Here is a 23,038-nt window from a genome sequence, read left to right as displayed (position 1 = left end):
CGACAGGCTGAATAGTTTACATGTTGGATCCCACTGATAGGCCGAATCTACATCCAGACCTGAACCAAAATCGAATCTCTTTGTTCTTGTGTTTAATCTGCCACCAAGTTTGGTCCTAATCTGTGTACAACGTTTTGAAATATTATGCTACATATCTTTTTTGGTGCTATTTCTCAATGGTGAAGATTCGCTTGAAAAACGAAAAATTGTTGGGTCCGGATTCTCACCGAAATTGAACAAATTCTTCCTCGTCCCACCCTCAACCAGTCCCTCAAGTTTTGCCCAAATCCATCCAGTACTTTTTGAAATACCCTGTTGTTCTATATCATTTTTTGCCCTATCTCTCAATGGTGAGTAATCACTTAAATTATTCTAGAATCCGGATCTTCACTAAAATCAAAAGAATTCGTCCTTTACACGCACCAAACTTGTCCACCAAAATTCGTCTGAATCAATCCACCACTTTTTTGAGATATCCTGATTGCAGACAGATTGTGACACCATAACCTCTGTCCACCGTCGATTTAGGAGGTAACTTGAACGGCACTCGGCAGAGACAAACCTCTGCCAGGCTGAATAGTTCACCTTTTGTATCCCACTGATCGGCGAGTTCTGCATCCAGACCTTAACCAAAATCGAAACGACTTGTTCATGTCTCGAAGAACTTAACCAAGTATAGGTTCATAGCGGGTGCCAGGCAGTGTTCCACCAAACGGTTATCGGTTATAGTTAACTCAGGATTACAAGTTTTTAGGAAATATTGTTTAGCAATTGAGAAGAATTCTGGTATGAACACTTTCTGAAACATTAATTCTTCTTTAGTGTTCTTAGGTAGAATTAGATACCTCCACATCAAGTCAGTTGAAGCTTTTGATTTTTTTTTCAACTTTATGTAGAAATTTGGATTTAGTACTTGGGATTCACTCTTCAAAGTGATTGACAAGGTTTTTACCTCTTTTAATAAGTTTTTATGTGTCAGGTTTGATAGAGCATTCCTTTGTAAAACATAAGATTTTAAACTCTTTTAATAAGTTTTTATGTGTCAGGTTTGATAGAGCATTCCTTTCTAAAAAATAAATACTCAAGTTTTCATCGTTTTGATCAGCAGAAGTTGAAGGATGTTATTAATTTCATTATTTTTAACACTTTTGTGTCTTTTGTGGTATAATGTTTCAACAGGTTAAGGGTATTCCCATGGGTGGGAGGGGGGGATTGTAACCCCCTACGAGCATATATTTTTCTTATTTTCTGTGAATTTTCATTTTTGCAGAAACTGATGAAAGAGAAAATAATTAGGATTAGCTAAAAAAAATGATCTCATACATGTCGTTATATCGATGATATTTGTGTGGTTAACTATAATTTTTTTTAATAGCAGCTTAACAAGATTTATCAAGATATCCTGATTGTAAGCAGGAATGTTAATGATTGCACAGTTGCTGCATATCCGGATGTGTTGGTTAGAGTTGGACAGAATGGTTTTAGTACAAGAGTTTCTCATAAAGTTGATGATTTCAGTTTCCCGGTAGTCTTGCACACCTTTCCCTGTCACAATGCAACAATTAAAACGGGTTACAATTGGGTCATTCCATGTCAAATCATCAAAGAATCTGCCGTCATCTCTCAGATTTTTGTAAAACTTTGGGAACCAATTGGGACCCATGAAAAACGGCAAGAACTCAAATATTTTTGCTAACAGCCTCTTAATTAGTGAGATACAGACTAACGAACTTTGGACGAATTAGCACGACGTCGCGAATTCAAATGGCCATATCTCTAAAAGTATAACACCTAGAGAGCTGCTTTTGGTGTCATTTTAAAGGTATTTTCATGCCCTATGAATTTGTCTGGGAAACATTTTCCTACCTCCAACCACAAAAAAGTTATCACAAAATATAAACTTCAATCATGAATCCCCAAAAAATGTATCCTTCAAATTTCCTCAAATTCATCCCAGAGGTACCTTATGATGTCAAGAAGCTTCCACATAAATTTTGTGATGGGCACTCCAATAGTTTCTGAGATATAAGCAATAATGTACATGTACGTATGGCATATAGGTTCGAAAATCAGCATTTGTAATCTATTATACAACCAATAAGTGAATTCAGGTACACAGTGTTCACTAACCTGACTGAGGCTTTCAATTTCCTCTTCAATGCAGCAACAGCAGCACTTGTTTCTTCCCCTCAGGCCCAGTTGAAAATGAAAGTATATGATACTTCAAAGCAATTGATGGTCGTTCCCTGTGTTCCCTGTCATGGCTGGGTTAGAATGATTGTATAATACATTACAAATGCTGATTTTCGAACCTATATGCCATACATACATGTACATTATTGCTCATATCTCAGAAACTATTGGAGTGCCCATCACAAAACTTATGTGGAAGCTTCTTGACATCATAAGGTACCTCTGGGATGAATTTGAGGAAATTTGAAGGATACATTTTTTCGAGATTCACGATTGAAGTTTATATTTTATGATAACTTTTTTGTGGTTGGAGGTAGGAAAATGTTGCCCAGACAAATTCATAGGGCATGAAAATACCTTTAAAATGACACCAAAACCAGCTCTCTCGGTGTTATACTTTTAGAGATATGGCCATTTGAATTCGCGACGTCGTGCTAATTAGTCCAAAGTTCGTTAGTCTGTATCTCACTAATTAAGAGGCTGTTAGCAAAAATATTTGAGTTCTTGCCATTTTTCATTGGTCCCAATTGGTTCCCAAAGTTTTACAAAAATCTGAGAGATGACGGCAGATTCTTTGATGATTTGACATGGAATGACCCAATGTCTTTTCATCTCAGCTACTCAGATTTGAAAGAATTTGTTCAGTGAAAGATGATTTTGTGGAACGTGCTGAAAGGTTTTTTCCATCATGTTAAACAGAGGATACTTGGCTGATTGTTTGATCAGGTTTTGTGAGAATGTCTTTGGACTCCATCGTCACCTTTTATTTCAGTTTGGTTAGTTTTCATGGAAACAAGTTCCGATTGTATTGCATTTGAAATAATAAAAATGAATTAATTATTTTAGTGAGCTAAATTATTTCATTAATATTCATGGTGAAACATATATATATATAATGGAGGTATTTACATGAAAATAAAATAAATCTTATTTATAAAATACATTACAAATAAGCATTAAAATAATTTGTTAGTGGTTGCTCGGATGTGCAGTGCAGCATGTTGAAATCGGTTGTTGATGATGGTTTGAGTCCATGGTTAGATGGAGGTGCTGTGTAAAGGACATGTCTACAAGGTAAAGTGTTTATCGCTTAATGTATCATATAAAGTGGTGTATGATTAAAGTTATTCATATGTAGTAATACTTTAAATAAAACTAATAATTAAATAAGGATATTGCATTGCTGTATTGACTGACTGTCTGGACACAACTTTGACGTTGTGCGTCCATTGATGTTGAGTAATCTACTGATGTGGACCTGCGACCAGGGTTGTGGATCAGCCGTTTGGAGAGGTTCTGGGCTGAAAGGATCGAAACCTCAATGATAAACCGTGCTCAGCTGATGATTCGGGCAGTTGGGATATCAGTAAATTGTTTACAACTTAAGGTTATAACTTCAAATAAAATAGCTTTTGTAAGTAATTACCAGGACATAATATACAGTCATGGTGAAAAATATTGGCACCCTTGCACTTTTTTCAAATAACTCACAATTTTGTCTAAAAATAAGTTTAAATTGACAAAAGTATTTTGTCTCCACAATTCTTTATTTCTCTGTTAATATTACAGAACCTTTGTTTTTGATTCACAACTTTATTTTTTTTTTCCTTTTAAATCAGAAAACCAAAAGAAATGGCATTGACAATATTATTGACACCCTTGACTTAATATTTGATACCACAACCATTTGTCAAAATAACTGCAGTCAAGCACTTCCTATAGCCATGAATGAGCTTCCTTCACCTCTGTACTGGCAGGATGGCCCACTCTTCTTGTGCAAACTGCTCCAATTCTCCCAGATTTGAAGGGTTTCTTCTCCCAACTGCTGTTTTCAGATCTCCCTACAGGTGTTCAATAATATTTAGATCTGGACTCATTGCTGGCCACTTCAGAGTAGTCCAGTGTTTTGTCTTGAACCATTCCTGGGTGCTTTCTGAAGTGTGTTTGGGGTCATTGTCCTGCTGCAAGACCCATGACCTTCGACGGAGACCCAGCTTTCTGACACTGGGAGAAAGTAATACTTTAAATATGTATTGTTGCAAGGGAACTTGCATGCTATATTGCACATTGCGCAATATATATTGTTGCACGCTATATTGCACGCTATATTGCACTTGCACATTGCGCTCCAAAATGCCTTGGTAATCTCTTGATTTCATAATTCCATGCACACATTCAAAGCACCCATTGCCAGAGGCAGCACAGCAGCCCCAAAATATCACTAAACCTCCAGGTTTGAATGTGGGGAAGGTGTTCTTTTCTTTGAAGGCTTCATTTTGTTTTCTGTAAACAGAGATGATGTGCTTTACCAAAAAGCTCTAATTTGGTCTCGTATGTCCACAGGAAATTCTCCCAGAAGGATTTTGGCTTGTTCAGGTGTGCTTTGGCAAGCTCCAGTCGGGCTTTCCTCTCTCTCTCTCTCTCTCTCTCTCTCTCTCTCTCTCTCTCTCTGTCTCTCTGTCTCTCTCTGTCTCTCTCTGTCTCTCTCTGTCTCTCTCTGTCTCTCTCTGTCTCTCTCTCTCTCTGTCTGTCTCTCTGTGTCTCTCTGTCTCTCTCTGTCTCTCTCTGTCTCTCTCTGTCTGTCTGTGTCTCTCTCTGTCTCTCTCTGTCTCTCTCTGTCTCTCTCTGTCTCTCTCTGTCTCTCTCTGTCTCTCTCTGTCTCTCTCTGTCTCTCTCTGTCTCTCTCTGTCTCTCTCTGTCTCTCTCTGTCTCTCTCTGTCTCTCTCTGTCTCTCTCTGTCTCTCTCTGTCTCTCTCTGTCTCTCTCTGTCTCTCTCTGTCTCTCTCTGTCTCTCTCTGTCTCTCTCTGTCTCTCTCTGTCTCTCTCTGTCTCTCTCTGTCTCTCTCTGTCTCTCTCTGTCTCTCTCTGTCTCTCTCTGTCTCTCTCTGTCTCTCTCTGTCTCTCTCTGTCTCTCTCTGTCTCTCTCTGTCTCTCTCACACACACAGCAGGGTCCTCTTTGGTCTCCTTCCATAAAACCCCCTTTCATTGAGTTGGCGATGGATGATGCGAGTTCAAACCATCGTACCTTGTCTCTGAAGGTCAGCTTTAATCTGTTTGGCAGTTGATCGAGGTGCTTTCTCCACTATTCGCACAATCCTTCGCTGCAATCTTCGATCAAGTTTTCTCTTGTGGCCACGTCCAGGGAGGTTGGCTCCAGTGCCATGGACCTTAAACTTCCTGATAACATTGTGTACGGTGGACACAGGAACATCAAGGTCTCTGGAGAAGGACTTGTAGCCTTGAGATTGTCCATGGTTGGCTACATTCTGGTGTCTGACCTCCTCAGATAATTCTCTGTTTTGCTTTCTTTTCTCCATGCTCATTGCGGTACACACAATTACACAAAACAGCAAAATGACTCCTTTGCTCCATTCAAACTGGTTGAATGAGTGATTTTTTTTATATTGCAGATAGCTGCAACTCACCAAAGGTGAGTTCATTTCCGAAGTAAAGGAGACTCATCTGCTTGAAATCTAATTATTTCTAACGACCTCCAAAAGGTGTCAATAATATTGTCCGGGTCATTTTAGAATTTCTGTGGAATAAGCGAAGATTTAGTAGTAACTTTTTCAGCTTTTTTGTTTTGTTTCCACTGCAAACCAAAGACATACATTTGTGTATACCAAAATATTTTTTTTATTTTTTTATTTCTACAATTTTCTGGAGGAAATGGTGCATCATTTGAAAAAAGTGCAAGGCTGCAAATATTTTTGCCCATGACAGTATCTGGGTTCATGTGTTTATATATGTGTGTGGGTGTTATGTCTGGCTTCCTTCTTGGGGCTACGGTGCAGTCATTGCTCTTTATTTTGATTGTCACCTCCTCAACTCATCGACCTCGTTTTGTCGTCGTCTATCCATGACGTTTTGAAATTTCCTGTGTTTTGTTTTTGATCCCATCTCTCAATGGTGAAGAATCACTCGCACAATTAAAAGATTATAATATCCAAATCCAGATCATCCACAAAATTGAAGCAATCCGTCATTGTCATACACCCAACCGGTCCACCAAGTTTTGTCCGAATCAGTCCTTCACTTTTTGAGAAATCCTGCTCACAGACAAACAGGGGTGAAAACATAACCTCCATCCTCTTTCGGTGGTGAAGATAACTAGTGCTAGCGTATGTGAAAGGTCAAGATGTAGATGTTGTTGAACTCCAAAGAGCAGAGCGGTCTGTGATGCAGTGCGCTGCTTACACAGCGTTAACGTGAAGGCTTTTCGGCAGATTTCCTTAATTGGCAATCAAACCTGGACTAAGTCTGTCACCAGGAGTGTGGCTATGCTGCAGTCTTGGCAAAACTGCGATTAGATTGTGTTAATTTGATGATGAGCTGAAAGTATGAGGTTCTCTACAGTGTGTGGTTTTCAGGATGTGCCGAAGATCTCGGTTTGTACGGTTCTCACCTCAGAACTCTCCTATCGTGAATCGACCATTGGTCGAGTTGAATCGAACGTAAAAACGACCAGTTTTGATGCGTGCTTGTCTCTCCCCATCGTAGCAGGGGCTGCAGCGTATTGCAGAATTGTTGTACTTTGATGGGGTTTTTAAGCTGGCTATCAGGCCTGCAGTCATTTGATCGTTGGATTCCATTTGTATCTTCGATTCTGTACCATGGCTACCTGGACAATATATAACAATATTATTCTGCAATAAATGTAGATCTGGACAATAAATCTGCAGCAATGTCATGTTAAATGTCATCCAAACTAGCCATGTCTCTCGAGAGTATAATTTTAGCCTTGAAGATCGAGTAAAATAAATCATTAAGATGGCGACATGCTGTGCACAAGATCGAGTAATCTGCAACACCGACCTGGAGGTGTGTGGTGATGTGTCGAACATTTCAAAAAGGAAGTGAGTTGTGCTTGTTTGGCCTTCCCTTCCGAGCACTTATCTCATGGTGCTATGATCCCAGGTGAAAATCCCAGATACGGTACTGTCTTTATTTGTCTCTTCCCCTCGTACCATTAATAACGAAACACAATGGGCACGCATGCTGTCTTTGATTGTTGAAACCTTGGGTAGCGTAAACATGGGGCACAGTTGCAATTGATTTGTTCTTGATTCTATCCGTGTACAATATCATCGTGTCTGCTTAGTGATATGATGTATGGATGCTTTCCTTCCCGTGTGTGACGACAGGATGCGATGTCGTACAACAAATTCAATGTTCTCCACTGGCACATCGTTGACGATCCCTCCTTCCCTTACCAGAGCGTTATGTTTCCGGAGCTGAGTAACAAGGTGAGGATTTTCTCGAACAGCTCATGTGGATTGGTGTACTCAAATTTTGTAAGATTTTTGAATTTTTTTTTTCGCACAATTGCATATTCACCTTTTTAAAGATTACGAAGAGGAAGAAAGGCGTGGCAACTTTGATTAACAGTGCCATCTTGTTTACCCCGTATATCCTGCCACATCCCTCTCCCTTCCACAGATCTCCTATTGTCTTTGTTCCCCACTATTTTGTGCTTCCCTCTCCCACCCTCTTGCCTCCTACCTTGTTATATGTTTATGTGTATTATCTCTTACACGAGCCTCGACTTGGTGTGCAAAAACAGTTTAACCATCGGAGCAGTGAGCGCCTCTCCATGAGAGGGTCTTCCCCCTCTCTTAATAGTCATTCATCGAAACGGAATTAATTCATAATTCTATTTCTACACCCCCTGTGGTGAATAATAGCGGGTATGGAATTGTCCCCCCACGAGGGGGAAGACCCTCTCGTGGACAGGCCCTCACTGCTCCTATGGTTGGCAATGAGTGCCCTGGAAGCAGTGGGGGAAAGCGAATGGCATCTACATATGGGGGAATTGCTTGTCGAGCCCATGGGTCACCCGGATCGCAAGTTCAGATGTCAGAGCACTGGTCCGGTTCATCAGAGGACCTGGATTCAATACCCAGCCTGGGCATGTAATTTTCCTACATATACATAGTGTTGCGAATCTGGAAACCATTATCGCACTCATCATTCAGGTCCTTTCGCTCAGTTATCTCGGTAAGTGCATGTTCCATAGATAGCTCGCCTTCCATTGTTTAATGGGTAAAAATCAATTAAATGTGCTGTGATTCGTTTTAATAGTTAGGGTTCGATCAGAACACAAAGAAGAACGACCCTCCCCCTCCTCTGCAAAGAGGAAGAAGAACCCTCCTGTCCCGTGATGCAATGACGTACACAACTTCCTCCCACCCGCGGTTGTGCGGGGGATGGCGCACGAGGGCACGAGTCAGGCCGGGAGTGGGGGAGGGGGCCGATAGGAATAAAAAAAGAGACCCTCTGCTTGGCTCGAGTTGGTTCTTGGTTCTTGTGGGGGTTGTGGCTGGTTGGTTGTCGTAGTTCTTCTTCGGCCTGGCGGTCGAGGAGTTTCGGCCTGGTTCAAGGGTGGTCGAGTTGGTTCGAGGTTGTTGTTCTGCTGCTGCTTCTTTGAGTTGGCTGTGCAGTCGGTGGTTCAAAGGGTCGTGCTGGTTCTGAGTTATCTTGGTTCGGCCTTTGTTCTGCTTCGTGGCCTCATCTTGGTTCGACTGGCTCTACTTGGAAAGCGACGCATCTTCAGGAAGGCTCGGTGTTTCTTCTCACCAGCACATGGTCCAGAGCGCGAGGGGATCCGCTGGAGCTCGGGAAGGATAACGGCTCACGGCAATTGGATCCAGCTCGCCCTCGCTGGAGCTTGGGTCCGAACAGCTTGAAGACCACACGAGGTGGAGAGGTTCGAGATAGGCCCTGGACTTCAGCTCATCTGTCCCTCCGAGCTGAAGTCCGTATTAAAGGCGCCAGCCACCACTTCTTGGGTGTGTGTGTGTGTGTGCGTATGTGTCCGTGGGCCCGTCTAACAAGTAGAGAACTGTTAAGTGGTTTGTGTGCTGTAAATGATTGCATTGCATTTATTGTATTCGGTACAGTTCTGCTCTTACGTGCTTCCCTAGTTCCCTGATTACTGTATAAATAAACCCCAATTGTTCATTGTTTTCAGCTCGTCACGTCGATTCTTTCATTGACTGAGCATGTTGTGTGTTAGGAATTAGAAGGCCGTTGGGCCGCCGTAAGGGGACATTCGGACTGACGGTTCTCGGCGATTAAGCCGCTCGGAATCGCGCACAGGACAAGCTCGCTTAAGCAGCTTGTTTCGTACGAGTTTCGTACGAGTTCCGTCAAGGGTGTGGAGGCTCGGTAGATCGCCACGTGGTCTCTAGGTATTTTGAAGAATTGGAAAATAACCCTCTACCACGTGGTGGAAAAATTGGCTCTTCATGGTTCTTGCACAAGGACCCGTCGGCTTCGGACTTATCCGGGCGACGATCTATATTCCGGGCGATCGGTCGGCCCGACTCGACTTGCGGCTCCGTTAGAGCGGTCGGCTCGCGGACGACGCACTGACTACCGTAACAATATGATAATGATAATGGTACATAATTATAGTGCGGCAAGTGCGAGACGGCTGGTTTTCATAATCGCTTCCTTGTTTCGTTATTTATTTATTTACCAATTGAGCTCTTGGTATCAAATCTTAAAACAAACCTTTATTGCAAGAATATGGAGAAAAATAATGAATAAAGTGTACAAATATATTTATTTTTAAGTGTTGTTTTCATCAGGTTTAGTTCAAAAGCAAAGCACACGCAGACGGTCATTGCATTTCGGATGCTTTCTAGTTTTGTTAGCTTTCTTCCGATTGAGCTGTACCAATGTCTTTCGGTTCCGAGAAACGATGTGCTGTGGATGAGATGGTATTTTGCTTCTCCACTCTTGCTGCTTTTCCATGCGGTGTTTCATAGCTGTTCGATCATTCGGGACCATCAAATGCATGCTCAGTTGCAGTTCGTGAAGGACACGGAAATCTACACTGCAAAGAGCATTGTGAGCCTTACACTGCTACCCACATTATCAGTCAGCCCGAACGCTTTCGAAGTCTTCATGGCAATGCAAGCCTCTGTCTCCCCTTGGGAGAGAAATCGATCTACAGATGCATTTCTGGCTCAATGGCTGTCATCATCGCTGCAAGCTATGTTCTCCAGTCGTGTGCCATGAACGACGGTCCAGCGTTCTGAAATATCGCGACAGTACAAAATACACGAGAGCCAAGGATGCTGAAAATGAACCTCGACAGACATTGCTGCCAGCTGAGAAAGTGAGCAAGAGACAAGAATTCGTTTATTAGGTAGTTGCGAGCTTTCTCTCAGCAGATTTACCTCTGTACAAACTCAATAATCCAGAGGTGAAGCCACGATTCCAATTCATGGGCTGCAATGCACCTTCGGAGTCCTGTTGCCAATCGTGAATGGCATCGATGGCAGAGAAAGAAACGTTGCGGATTCAGAATTTGCTCAAGGGCAAGAACATATTTATGGTCATCGATGAAGCAGAGGTGGCAAGTGTAAAGTACATCAACACAGTCATGAGCAATGTCGAATCACCAGAAAAGACTTTCCTGCTGCACTGAAAACAGCTTCCAGCCTTAGTCGACTCAAAGACAGCAATACATGCAGTGGATGATGCCGTCAAAATGCTACAGTCTGATCGGTCGAATTTTGTTTGACTGTTGAGTGACACTGCGCATTACATGACTGTTGCTGGACACCTTCTCAAGCAAATCTACCCGCGACTATTCCACGTCACATGTACTGCGCATCTACTTCATAACTGCACTGAAAAGATTCAAGCCCACTTCTCTGACGTCGATAATCTGATTGCCAAGGTCAAGAGTGCTGTCAAGAACAAAGACCATAAGGAGTTGTTTGCTGCAATTGGATATCCACCTCAACCCATCGTAACCCGCTGGGCAAGCTGGTTAAATATGGCTTTCTACTGTGCTGACAATTTGCCAGAAGTCAAGAGAATCATTGGGGAATTTCAAGGTAATGCTTTGCTTGTTACCAGAGCGAAGGAAGCGATAGCATCAGAACACCTGGCGAATGACATTCTCAGTATCGATCGTGACTACAAGTGCCTGATTGAGCTGGTTACTAAATCCGAAAGTTCGATGTGTACGATCTCTGTTGCTTTCAACGATATGAAATCGCTTGGATTCGGCAATGATCCATGTGGGATATTATCTTATTTGGAGTGGCGTTTGGAGCAGAACAAGGACATAAAGCAGATCATGGATCTGGCACGTGATGACATTCCACCAAGTTTGTACGCAAAGTTGCAAAAGTGTCAAGTTACTTCAGTGAGCGTTGAATGCTCTTTTTCGATGTTAAAAAAAACTACTACCGAAGGACCGTAACTTCTCGCCCAAAAACGTTGAGAAACAAGTCTGAAGACGACGATGGTTCACGAGCGGTATTTGACGATGTAGATTGTTTCAGAAGTCAAGGATGAGACGGTGATAATTTTTGACCAAATTATAAAAATGATCAACATGATGTGGTACGAGTGACAGGTTATTCGCTGCAAAATGTCGAAAACCCGGTTTCGTTCAACAACTTTCAAAATTTGACCTTTGCATAAATTTTAAAGGTCACAAAACAATGTTGTGGACATTAAAATAAGGAAACAGGATATGTGCTATAGCTTATTGGAGTTAGTTCGTCGAAGAAGGTCGAAAACCCGGTTCGATTCCCACAATTTTGAAGATTTGACCTTTGTGAACTTTAAAAGTCAAAGGTCAAGGATTATGACCTTTGGTGCAAAACTTCCTCTGGAACATTCCAGGAACAATATAACGTCATATAGACTATATGGCATTTCGCACTCCTCGGATTATCCATACTTTGATGAAATCAGCGTAAAAACAAACTTGAAGGGGGCGCCACGGACAAGGTGTTCGAGATGGAGCAAAATGGTTTCAAGACTTTCGGTGGGGAATGACCTCAAGATTATGCATAAAAAATATTGTCATCCCAGCTCTCAAAGTTTGGGCAGTCGTATGATTTTTTTATGTCAAAATTTGCAATTTTCTGCGTTTTTGACCTTGGGACGAAAATGAAAAATCGGACAGTGACAAGTTTTAGATAATTCATTTTGCTATTCAAATACCAAAGAACCCATTCCATTCAGTCAATTCCCTCGGAGAAGATAGATTTTTAATCTGACTACCCCCTAAAAATGGCTATTTGTTGGGCGTGGCTCTGCCCACAATGGGCGTAGCATGCCCTCATCCAGGAAAACACAACTAGACATTGATATCGAACACATAACCAAGTTTCATCAAGATCGGATCAAAGTCCATGGAGTTATGCTCTGGACAGACAGACACACAGACAGACACACATACATAATGAATATAGTGGTCACTCTGGCTGGTGCTCGTGAACCAATATATTTGTTTCTTACAATCACAGCAATGAACCGTGAATTTGAGTGATTTGATTTAATGCTGATTTTAAAAACCTTGTAAAATGTCACATCATTGCTGAATTCATGAAAATGTTGCATCATTGCCTACTTGCTAACTTTGATTATTTAATAAATAAATGACGAACTGCAAATTGGTCGTTGCAGTAGCCTCTGGGCATGGATTTAAAGTTACTTTTTCGCACAACTTTTGGTAAAAAATAAATGCAATTTTTCAAGTTATTATTATTATTTTTTGTGCGACAAAAAATTGCTCCAGTCATAAAGAACCATCGAACGTGAAAGAAAAGTTTGATATATATATATTTTGTCGCAATCCCGGCTGTTAATATCTTCCAGCACGGAATACTGACGTTAATGTCCGAGCTTCAAGCAGTCCACGTATGGACAAAGAGAACAACAAAACACACCACTGTGTTTTCTAATCGGCCTCTAGGGGTAGGCACGATATTTTATTGGCTCGATCTCAAAAATGGCTGGTAACAGAATTGAATACACAGCGCAAAAACCCTGCCAGAACTCTTGGCAACAATAGAGTTCCAAAAACAGGCCGTACAACTCACAGCTCCGCTCAACGATATCCGGGAATAACGATCTCACACTTCCGGATTTAACTCATTCCTTTAGACGGAGCTATCAACGATCAGCACGACGGTGCTGTTGAGAGTCTTGAAAATCACTTGAAAATCTCATTAAAACATGCAACTTGGAGCACTCGATATATTTTCCCACTCGCGATCTTAGAGCCATGTCTGTCGCCCACAATGGTGCCCCGGCTCTCCCGCGGTCCACCCACCACGTGCCGACTAGCCCACCAATCCCTGGGAGCCTGAAAGAGGTCACATGACATTGTGGGCGGGATACTAAATTTGGTGAGAACATGGTTTTTCTCACAAAAAAAAAAATATATAAATATATATACACACACACACACACACACTGTATATATATTGTTTTTTTTTTTTTTTAACTATAGCAGTGCCAGTCTTTATCATATATTTAATCGTTGGTAATTATGAAATGTGTACAATCTTGGCATTTCATCTGTATGGCCCTTTATTTGAATCTAATTTTGCATCTTAAGGTCCTGCGGAGGTGGCCACATACTTCTGTGAAAGGACAATAAATACCTCCAACCTTTTAGATTTTAACACATGTTTTGGATGACGTCACATTGTAAAAGTTGCATTTTGTTGTTTTTAAGATTGGAATTCTCAGGTTTTATTTTCCATTTGACCTCCTCAGGGTGCCTACAATCCAGCCACACACATCTACACGCAGATGGACGTGGCTGCTGTAAATGAGTACGCCCGCCTGCGTGGCATTCGTGTAGTGCCAGAGTTTGATACGCCAGGACATGTCCAATCGTGGAATAAGGGACAGCCTGGTCTCCTGACGAAGTGCTATGCTGGGACAAAACCGACGGGTTCCTACGGGCCTGTCAATCCTGTGCTCAATTCCACATACAACTTCATGAAGAGGTTTTTCACGGAAATTTCACATGTATTTCATGACCATTATATCCATCTTGGAGGTGATGAAGTCGACTTCTCCTGCTGGTAAATTATTTACCCAGCTATTCACTCCACCTAAATTATAGTGGACTTTTATTTTTGGTTATTTCTCTGAAATAAGCTCATAGAGTGGGTCACGTTGTCCAGCCATTCGTCCGTACATTAACATTTGACTCAAACATCTTCTCACAAACTACCTGACTGATTATGGACCATATTTAGTACGATGCATCAGGACAGCAAGTTCTCATGGGGTTGTTTTCCCCAATCCAGATGCACTGCACCCCCGATAAAGGGGTAAAAGGAGGGTTTTGCCCAAAATATTGGTATTTTAATCGTCTTTTCAGAAACCGCCAGACAGATCCAGAACAAACTCGCCACAAGGTATCGGGACCATGCCCTAACCTTAAATTGTGCTCTCATGGCCATTTCTCCCCAGAAAAGGGGGTCACGGCCTCCCTCCCCTAATCCATCAGCATTTGGGATTCAAAATAACTGTCATCTCCCCATGGGGCTATTTTTTTTAGGATACTGCATCGCTTGTAATCTTTTGTGGTCTTGATCAAGCCTCTTCCATGAGATATTGAAGTATTACTTCATGTTGGAGTTGCAACAGAATTACAGCCTCCATTGGGATGGCAGGAGAGCTCTGTTCATCATGTGAAGCTCACCATTGAACTATGAGTATTCTGTTTGGGGTTGAATCCTGAAGGGTTTAGGTTTAACTCATGACTCATTCTGATGCTGAGCGAGGCTGTGCATCTGGGAGCAGATGAGGACTGCCCTGTCTGCATTTGAGTTGTGGACATTAAATAATTCATGCTGTCTCTCAAATTATAGACCGTTGCGCGTCGGTATGTTTGCCAAATTCCCTGCCAGTGGTTAGCTCTACAATACTTATTACTTTATACAGATGGGACATGTAGGGTGCGGATGTGACAAAGGTATGATGGGACAAGTGGCCTTTGCATGTGTTTTCATGACTTTTGCAATTATTTTGCACAACTGTGATTTCTTGTTGACTAACCACATGTGTGTACCTGCGTGCAGGAGAAGCAATCCAGTAATTAAAGATTTCATGGCGAAAATGAAATTTGGGACGGTCTACAGAAAGTTGGAGTCGTTCTACATTAAAAGGTGAGAGGCAAAAGTCTTCATGCAGGCCTCAGACCGAGCTTTTCTTACCCTCAATCTGGTTGAAATAAAGCATTTTTTGATGTTCTCATTTTATTTATCGACTTGAAGTGAATTTAAGGCACGAGTGTTTTGGGAACTTTCTCCAAGGTGAACGCACAGTGTTGATGCACTGAACGTCATTTCGATTGATCGTAACATTTGAAATCCATCTGTGATGAAGACACCTCCGATCTTTGTTTTGTCCCTCTTGACATGATGTCAAATCCATCTTCAACATTCTGGAGCCCGTACCAGCCTCATGGAGCTTTATGTACGATACCCTACGTCTGTTACATTTTGCAGCTCGTTTCACCGATTGGGAAGCATTTGCAAAAGGTCATCAAATCGACTCCATTTACTCATGGCTCTTTTTGCAAGGTGCTCTGCATCTTTACAACTGTCCTTACAGTGTTGTCTCCAAATGTTACTTCCGGTTTGGTATCGACTCCACGCCCATGAAATTATATTTTAGGACATAATAGATAAATGTGATTTCCACATTTTTGAACATTCTGATGATCCTATTCCCACTGTGCCATTTTTATCCAATCAGCCTTCCTTGTGTAAAAAATATTGTAGGTATTGCAGCTTGCTTTGAAAATGTCACACGGAGAGTGTGCGCCCTCTGGGAATCTGTGGATGGGGAGGACATCTTGAAGGGGACATATAATCTTGAAAGGCCTTGGTTTTCATGGTGTCAAGCTGAGCAAGATGTGAGGCAGTGGTGCCAGCCCAGAGGGGAGAGCAGTACTCCATCAAGCTGCTGATTGAAGGCCTTGTAGGTGGATAGGAGTTCAGGTGTGCCAAGGAAGGACTTTGTATGATGGAGTATGCCCAGTCAATCACTGGCTTTGGAAGCCAATTGTAAAATGTGGTTTTTCCCAATAAAGGTCATGGATGAGAGTGAAACCCAGGAGTTTGAATGACTTCACTTCCTCAAGAGGATGTTGTGAGGGCAGACCTTTTGTGATTGCTATTCAGGGTCGAGCAGAAAGCCATTCTCTTGATCGCCCAACCGGTTTAACTTCGAGCCTAATTGCACCACGGAATCGAAAGAGTAAGAACAACTTAATTATACACCAATCATTTGTAGGCATCCATGGACAAATTAATTAAATTTTAGGAGATGGTGAATAATCAATGATTGTTGCCGAAGGAGGAGGCTAAAGAACAAGGGGATTGGGTTAGAATACAATGGAGGTACAAGCATTTAAAGCGGGGGAGTGTCGAGAGCTTGAGTGAAGGGTTCAGAGAGCAGGGAGGACTTGTTGAGTGACAGCTGAGATAGCAGATCGTGGAGGTGGGAGGAGGACTGTTTGTCGATACAGATTACAAGACCTCTGTGCAGGATGATGAGGCTTTGCCACAGTGAAAGCACCCTGCAGACATCGACAGTGAACTCGACATAGCGAACTCGCGTAAAAGAGGCTTGAAGGTACATAGAGTTCTACAATGGCGGTACAGTCGTAATACTGGTGAAAGAGCCTTTTTCTCTTTCAAGGCTCTTTCACCAGTATTGACAAATAAAATACACCAGAACACCTTCATGAGAACAGGTGCAAACGCCCAATAGCACAATGAGTGTTTAAAACTGTGTAGTCGAACCACAGGGTCGAGAAGAGAGTGCGATACTCCACAGAACGTGTACCACCACTTTTGAGCCCTTGTAGGACCAAGCGCTCACAGCTCTACCCACATTTGCTGATGAAGCAGTTCTGAAAACTGGGTGTGACTACTTCATTCCCATTGTACTGCGTGACTCCCTCACCTCACCACCCCCTTCGAATAGTCCCGAATCTCTGGTCTGTCGCAAGCACATCCCTTTAAATTGTCTCTCCATGCTCCACCCCGAGTCCGCTTTTGAACTAATCCACCAATCTGGGTTGGCTCGAGCAGCGGTAGTTTGAATCGGCCATCGGGATTTTGGTTGGGGGTGAGGGACGTGAAAGGGTTATACGGGGCATTCAGGGTGGAGAGGGAGGGAAACCAACTGTAAGTCCTCAGTCACATTTGCTCTACGGCTAGGATACGGCGGCCGTACCCCCCCCCCCCCCCGAATTGATAGAAACGTGCGGCGGCCGCAGAGTTGCTGAGGTGGCCTCAGGGTGGCCCTACGCCGTATGGCTATCTTTTACAGGCCGTAGGGGTCGCCGTGGAAGTATAGCGAGGAGATATAACTTTTTTCATTTCTACGTTGGCCGTAGCAATTCGACAAGCAGTAGCCATGAGGCAGATGTGTTCCACGTCGACCATACGTAGGGCGTACAGTGGGCTTGTGTTATTCGTGTGGCTGCGGTAGGCTCTTGTCAATGAAAAAAGAATTTTGCCAACCCCAAAAAAAATATGGCGGCCGCACTATTTCCACGGTCGCCGTCGAGTGGTCCTAAGGCATCCCTGTGTTCAACGTACGGTGGCTTTGCAGTCTGTGTGACTACCTGCGGGCAACGCAGAGTCGACGCACGGTTCCCCTGCGTCCTACGTACGGCCTCCGTGGCAGTCTGCGTCGACCGTGCGTCCACCATGCGCTACCGTTAGAGATCGGAATATAGGTGTTTGCCACACACATCATCACATTTAACCAGCAGCTCAGACCAGACACATCACCATGCCTCCAAAGAAGTGATCAACCAAGGACAAGGGGAAAGGAACAATCAACCGTTGAGGAACAACCAGCGCCATCTGTATATAACCTGGTCTACAATCTAAATGACAGATATGAGATATGATATACATATGAAAAAGAACTGGTATATATACCCACTCATTACCGTTCGCCTTAGGGCCCCCCTGCGGTCGCCTTGCGGACACCTTGAGGCTACCTTGCGTCTGCCTTGAAAATTATATGGCCGCCGCAGGGACGCCCCAAGGTCACCGTGCGACATCAAATCAAAGACCGTACGGCACCCCCACGTTTTCGATCTCCACAATTTCTAAATACCCCGTGCAGCTACCCGAAAAATAAAAACATATGTGACTGCTACATTGTGTGACCGTGGAAATACTGCGGCCGCCCTATAATTGCTCGTGGCCGTAGATTTTTTTTTAGACCCTACGGCCGCCGAGCCAAATGTGATTGAAGCATAAACAGGAAGTGTTTGTAAAATCCATGTTGCTCTCGCGGTGTACTTTTAATCAATGTATCCTCTATTGTCACCAATCGTTGTGCAAGATAAAGAAAAGTGAGTCGTTCTCATTAGTCGCTCTTCTTGGTAAGTGAGAATTAAATTTATGCACAAATATTGAAAGCTTTAACTTAATACAATTCCACTTTAAAAATGTTATTTGACAAAGAACAAAAATGAATATTGGTCATTGGAGGAGTGGGGCATCACAGCACATAAGAAATAATGGAAAACGAGCTTCCGCCTAACCAAGGTTCACGAAACGAACGGGTATAAAGATACGTAACTATTTGTTAAGTAGGAGAAGCATGTACTCCACCATTTCCAAAGTTGAGAGTTGACCCTGAAAGATCACCAATCCATTGCAGACAGCCACAGAGCGGAAGACTGTCCCTGTGGCATATCTTTGCCCTCCCAGCTGAAGTGGCACTTGATAATGTGATAATCGGATTGAAATGCTCACCCCAGTCACCCTGTTGTGCTAATACAGGCCATGGATTGCCTTTTAACTGCTGTCTAAAACATTTTGATTCATTTTTCTTTGTTTGGTCAACATCTCCACTCCAGCAAACAGGGTTTGTATGTATAGTCTGAGTGATCCACTGCTTTCAAAAATGTTTTTCAGAATCCTTGACATTGTGACTGCAAACAAGAAAGGGTACTTGGTATGGCAAGAGGTTTTCGACAATAATGTGACGGTACGTAATTATTCTATCGGTTGATGTTTTCAGATTTTCTTTACCTCATTCAGGATTCATTGTAATGCCTTAAAGTGTGGGGGTTACGGCTGTTGCTGCTGGTCTCGCTTTCTTGCTCCAATCAAACACGCTGGAGTTGGGATTGTACAAATGAACGTATTTTAAGTTCACAAAACACGTTATTTAATGCACATTCTTCCATTAACTCCCACAGTCCAGGGTTTCTGCACACCTCCACTTGTTCGTGCCTCTTTTCTCCCATTTGTGGAATCTTCCGGAGCCTGTTCAATCGAACCCTTCCCTTCAGGGCTTCAAGGAAGCGATGCACCACCATCTCGTATCATCCCCCATCCATACCGGTCATCGTTACTCCCCATTAACCATACATAACCAAATTGTCTTACTTGCAGGTTATCCTGTTTTCTCTTCCCCTCTCTTCCCTTTGTTGTTCGCTCATTCCCTCGTTTGTCAAATCCAACGGTGGCATCACCGTCATGTTGTTGCCATTTCACATTTTGTGAACTCGTTCCTATAAGCCTCGATTATGAATTTTTCGAGTGAAGAAGAAATCTATGATTGCTGAAAGAAAATACTTCTCAAACCTGAGCTAACGAGCCAATTTGTTTTATACTTTCCATGCAATTTTAGTTGATAACTTCCCACTGTCTTGGATCAGTAGGCATTCAGGAGTTCAGAGATCACTTTACCCCACGCAGACTTGAGCAAAAGGCCATGGGAAGCATCTTTTAAACTCTCGCTTTGCATTTCCGAGCACCCTTTATATTTCCTACGAGCGGCGATTTTGTTTCCCCAACGCTGAGAATGCGAGCGGCAAATTTGATTGGCCGAGATGGCGCAAAATGGCATATTATTTTGTTCAAGTATTGCAAACTGGTGGTTTTTGGAAGTGCCAAGAAGGTGATTTGTGTTCTGGTATTCAGGTATAAAATTAAATTGGAATTAAAAAAAGTTTTTAAAAGATGTAGTATAAAAAAAAAACATTTATTCTTTGATTAACCGCCGTTTATGCACAGTCTTTTACACCACCTTATTTAACACATTACATTTGTTCGTTGTGCCTGTTATTTGTGTCCTTTATGTCATCTGTACAAACAGTACGTTTCCTGTTTGGAATGATGGTCAATTTTATTTGACAGCCAGACAGGTAGTCAGACTAAAAAAAAATTACCTTACTTCTCTGTGCGTATGCGTGCGCGGACCAAGATTCTGTACAAATTGCCAAAGTACTCCTAAACTGCAGGTCCGTGTTCCGATTCTTGTTCCGATTTATTTTTGGTGCTGAAATTTTAATATTCTCCGTCTGTACATCCGTTCATCATGCTATCTCCTTCTAAAAGGTTGAGCAGAATTTCACTAAACTTGATCGTTATGATCACCAAATGGCAAGAAGGTGCGAGAGTTGTATCAGGTTTGACGTTACCCTTGAGGTGACCGGCAGCTTTGCAGACTCCAAACGCAGACTTCTCATAGGTTCGGTCTGGCAACTCTTCTTACCTCCCCTCGATGCACAGGCTTTTATTTCCACTGGCCTCCACTTCATGCTGTGACTTCCCACGCCCATCCCCTTTCACTCCCCATTGTCGCCGAACATCCTTGGGGTGGAGCGACCTCACCACGACCCTTCACCCCGAAGCTTGGAGGCAAGCCGCGGTGATCGTGACCCTCATTTTGCTTTGCCGCCTAGATTTTCTCCCCAAGGCCCAGCAAAATGTTAAAATAGACATTAATGACAGATAACAGAGGGCAGAACAGTAAAAATTTGATCAAAAGGGTTGATCATTTTAAATGCATTAAACAAAAAAGAGAAGGTTGATGGTGTCTTACTATACATTTCAGCAACTCAAATCTAATATCACATTTACTTACTTAACTCGTATTCTGAAGCGCTCATGAAGGAAATAACTACGTTACCCTATTTCACACGTTATTAACCCAGAGAAGGCATTTCTACAGTATCTTCGGAACCATTTTCTTCTCATTTAAGGCTTTTTGCAAAGGATTTTCTTCTGTTGCTAATATGTTACCTGGTGGGGTTCTAAGGTTCTCTTGCTCATGGTGGCAGTTTGTAAATAACTTAGCATTGTGTCACATTCTTGAGTGGGCCAACATGTTGGCAGGTGAATTATATTTTCCTCTTGTTGTTCGAGAACAAACTGGCTTGTTGCAACACACAATTTATTTTTCTTCCGTTTCATTTCTTTTTCCCAACTGTTATACTTTTAACTTTTAGACATTTGGCTCTTCCACAAAAAGGAGTGAGTGATGCGACTTTTTGCTTTGTTATAAATGGTGGTTCATCATTTGAATGGAATCTGCTATTGTCACTTGTTCTAATATGATGTTTGTTTGCTTATTTACTTGGTTGAAGGAGGAAGCATTTCATGTGTTCTTAATCGTTCCAATTATGCGATTGCAAACTGCTGCTTCACCTTTTTCTCTGTGGAACCTTCTCTGCAGACACTCCAAAACTGGCAATAAATCTCCATCGTTCAAGTTGTTAAGTTCGTGGAACAAGACACTGTCTTACTTGGCTCTGGTTTGAAAAATAAGATAACGTTTGTGTGCCTTCACATCCAAAACAATTTACTTGGTCTCGGAATAATTACAGACAACAGCAAAAACCTTTTAAAATCCAGCTATGTTTCCTTTTGCTCTATAATAATACTTTTCTGACCCTGGACAGCTGAAGGCTGACACTGTTGTGGAAGTTTGGAAGAATCCTCATTTTGACGTCGAACTCTCTCGTGTCACGGCAACTGGTTTCCGAGCAGTCCTCGCTGCCCCTTGGTATGTAAATGTCATCGGCTACGGACAAGACTGGCGGAGGTACTACATGATGGACCCACAAAACTTTAAAGGTAGTTCGAATAGCTGAGCCCTGATGTACATTTCATTGCCACGAACACAAATCAGAAAGTGTTTCATTGGCTTTTCTGGATGTCTGGAAGCATTTCCATTTCAGCAGTTGTCATTTTTGAGGTGGTAGTCGGCAAATTGATGACGCACAGTGTGGTTGCCAATTTGTTGATGTTTGATATGGTTGCGGTTTTGGAAGGACACCTGGGAGTTGTATTCAACACATAAAAGAAACCTGGAGTTTAGGTATTTCCATAGTGATTCTGTTTTGTGAGATTACCCTTCCCCTCATATCAGGGACAGGGAAATGCACTGTGATTGTAGTTAGAACCTTCCTCATTATGCTCTTCCTTATTCCCAAACCTTCATTCTCCAACTCCCTAGTCAAATCTCATTCCCAAATACCCATTCACAAACACCCATTCTCAAACCCTCATTTCTGACACCTGCACTCGAACCTCCATTCTCATGCTTCATTTCCAAACCACATTCTCAAACCACTCTCCTCACTAGTACGTTGAACAAATAATCACCATTCCAGCATTGCAATTGTAACCGTCGATGTGTGGAAGAAAATTCCGTTTCCAATCAGGTTTCATATGTGACAGAGTTGAATCATTTATTCAGGCATGTATGGAGCGAAGCATACACAGTATCTGCACAGAATCTCTCTGCCTGGGTACTCCAGTCAGAGTTCTTTTATACTCAAGCAAGCGAGGGTGCGGTTACATTGCGTGACTGTTAAACAAAACGAGATACATCTGGCGATTTAAAATCCAGTGTCAGTGGCATTTGGCACAGTGATGGAGTGTCAACATAACTTTGAGGATGGTTTTTGTTGAGGCTACCATGTTTGAGTAAGTGACAGCTACACTCCTACATTAAAGTGAAACAGACTGGGGGAAAGATTTATTTTGGGGCACGATGCTCTGAGCCAATGGACAGGCACTTGGTCAGTCATATAATTCAGACTTTCTGTTGCCTGGTTTTGGGGTGACCTTTGGTTATCTTAGTGAATGAGTTGAGCCGTTAGCTTGGTCAGCGTATCCCATAATAAATCATTCCTCCATTTCATAAAAATCAGACATTTCACAAAAGCAACTCTGCAAAGCCTGTCGGTTCCTTGAGCCGTTCGGACAAGAATTCCTCACCTTTACTCTTAAC

General features: G+C 42.5%; 1 protein-coding gene across 2 annotated transcripts in view; it reads left to right on the top strand.

Moving 5' to 3' along the window:
* Nucleotides 1-23,038, top strand: part of LOC147015040 (beta-hexosaminidase subunit beta-like) — a 55,763-nt gene that overhangs the window by 5,544 nt on the left and 27,181 nt on the right. The window contains exons 5-9 of one of the 2 annotated variants that reach the window (XM_085849389.1): nucleotides 7,339-7,440; nucleotides 13,733-14,046; nucleotides 15,052-15,138; nucleotides 18,925-18,997; nucleotides 21,702-21,876. In XM_085849389.1, the coding sequence (XP_085705515.1) occupies nucleotides 7,339-7,440; nucleotides 13,733-14,046; nucleotides 15,052-15,138; nucleotides 18,925-18,997; nucleotides 21,702-21,876 (751 nt within the window). The remainder of the gene's footprint in view (nucleotides 1-7,338; nucleotides 7,441-13,732; nucleotides 14,047-15,051; nucleotides 15,139-18,924; nucleotides 18,998-21,701; nucleotides 21,877-23,038) is intronic. The other variant, XM_085849390.1, reaches the window with a different exon arrangement.

This window comes from Eptatretus burgeri, chromosome 12, assembly GCF_056783735.1.
Source record: "Eptatretus burgeri isolate ZD-2024b chromosome 12, Ebu_testis_v1, whole genome shotgun sequence".
Classification (NCBI taxonomy): Eukaryota; Metazoa; Chordata; class Myxini; order Myxiniformes; family Myxinidae; genus Eptatretus; species Eptatretus burgeri.
The sequence above is the reverse complement of the archived record's forward strand: the minus strand, read 5'-3'. Positions and strand labels throughout refer to the sequence as shown.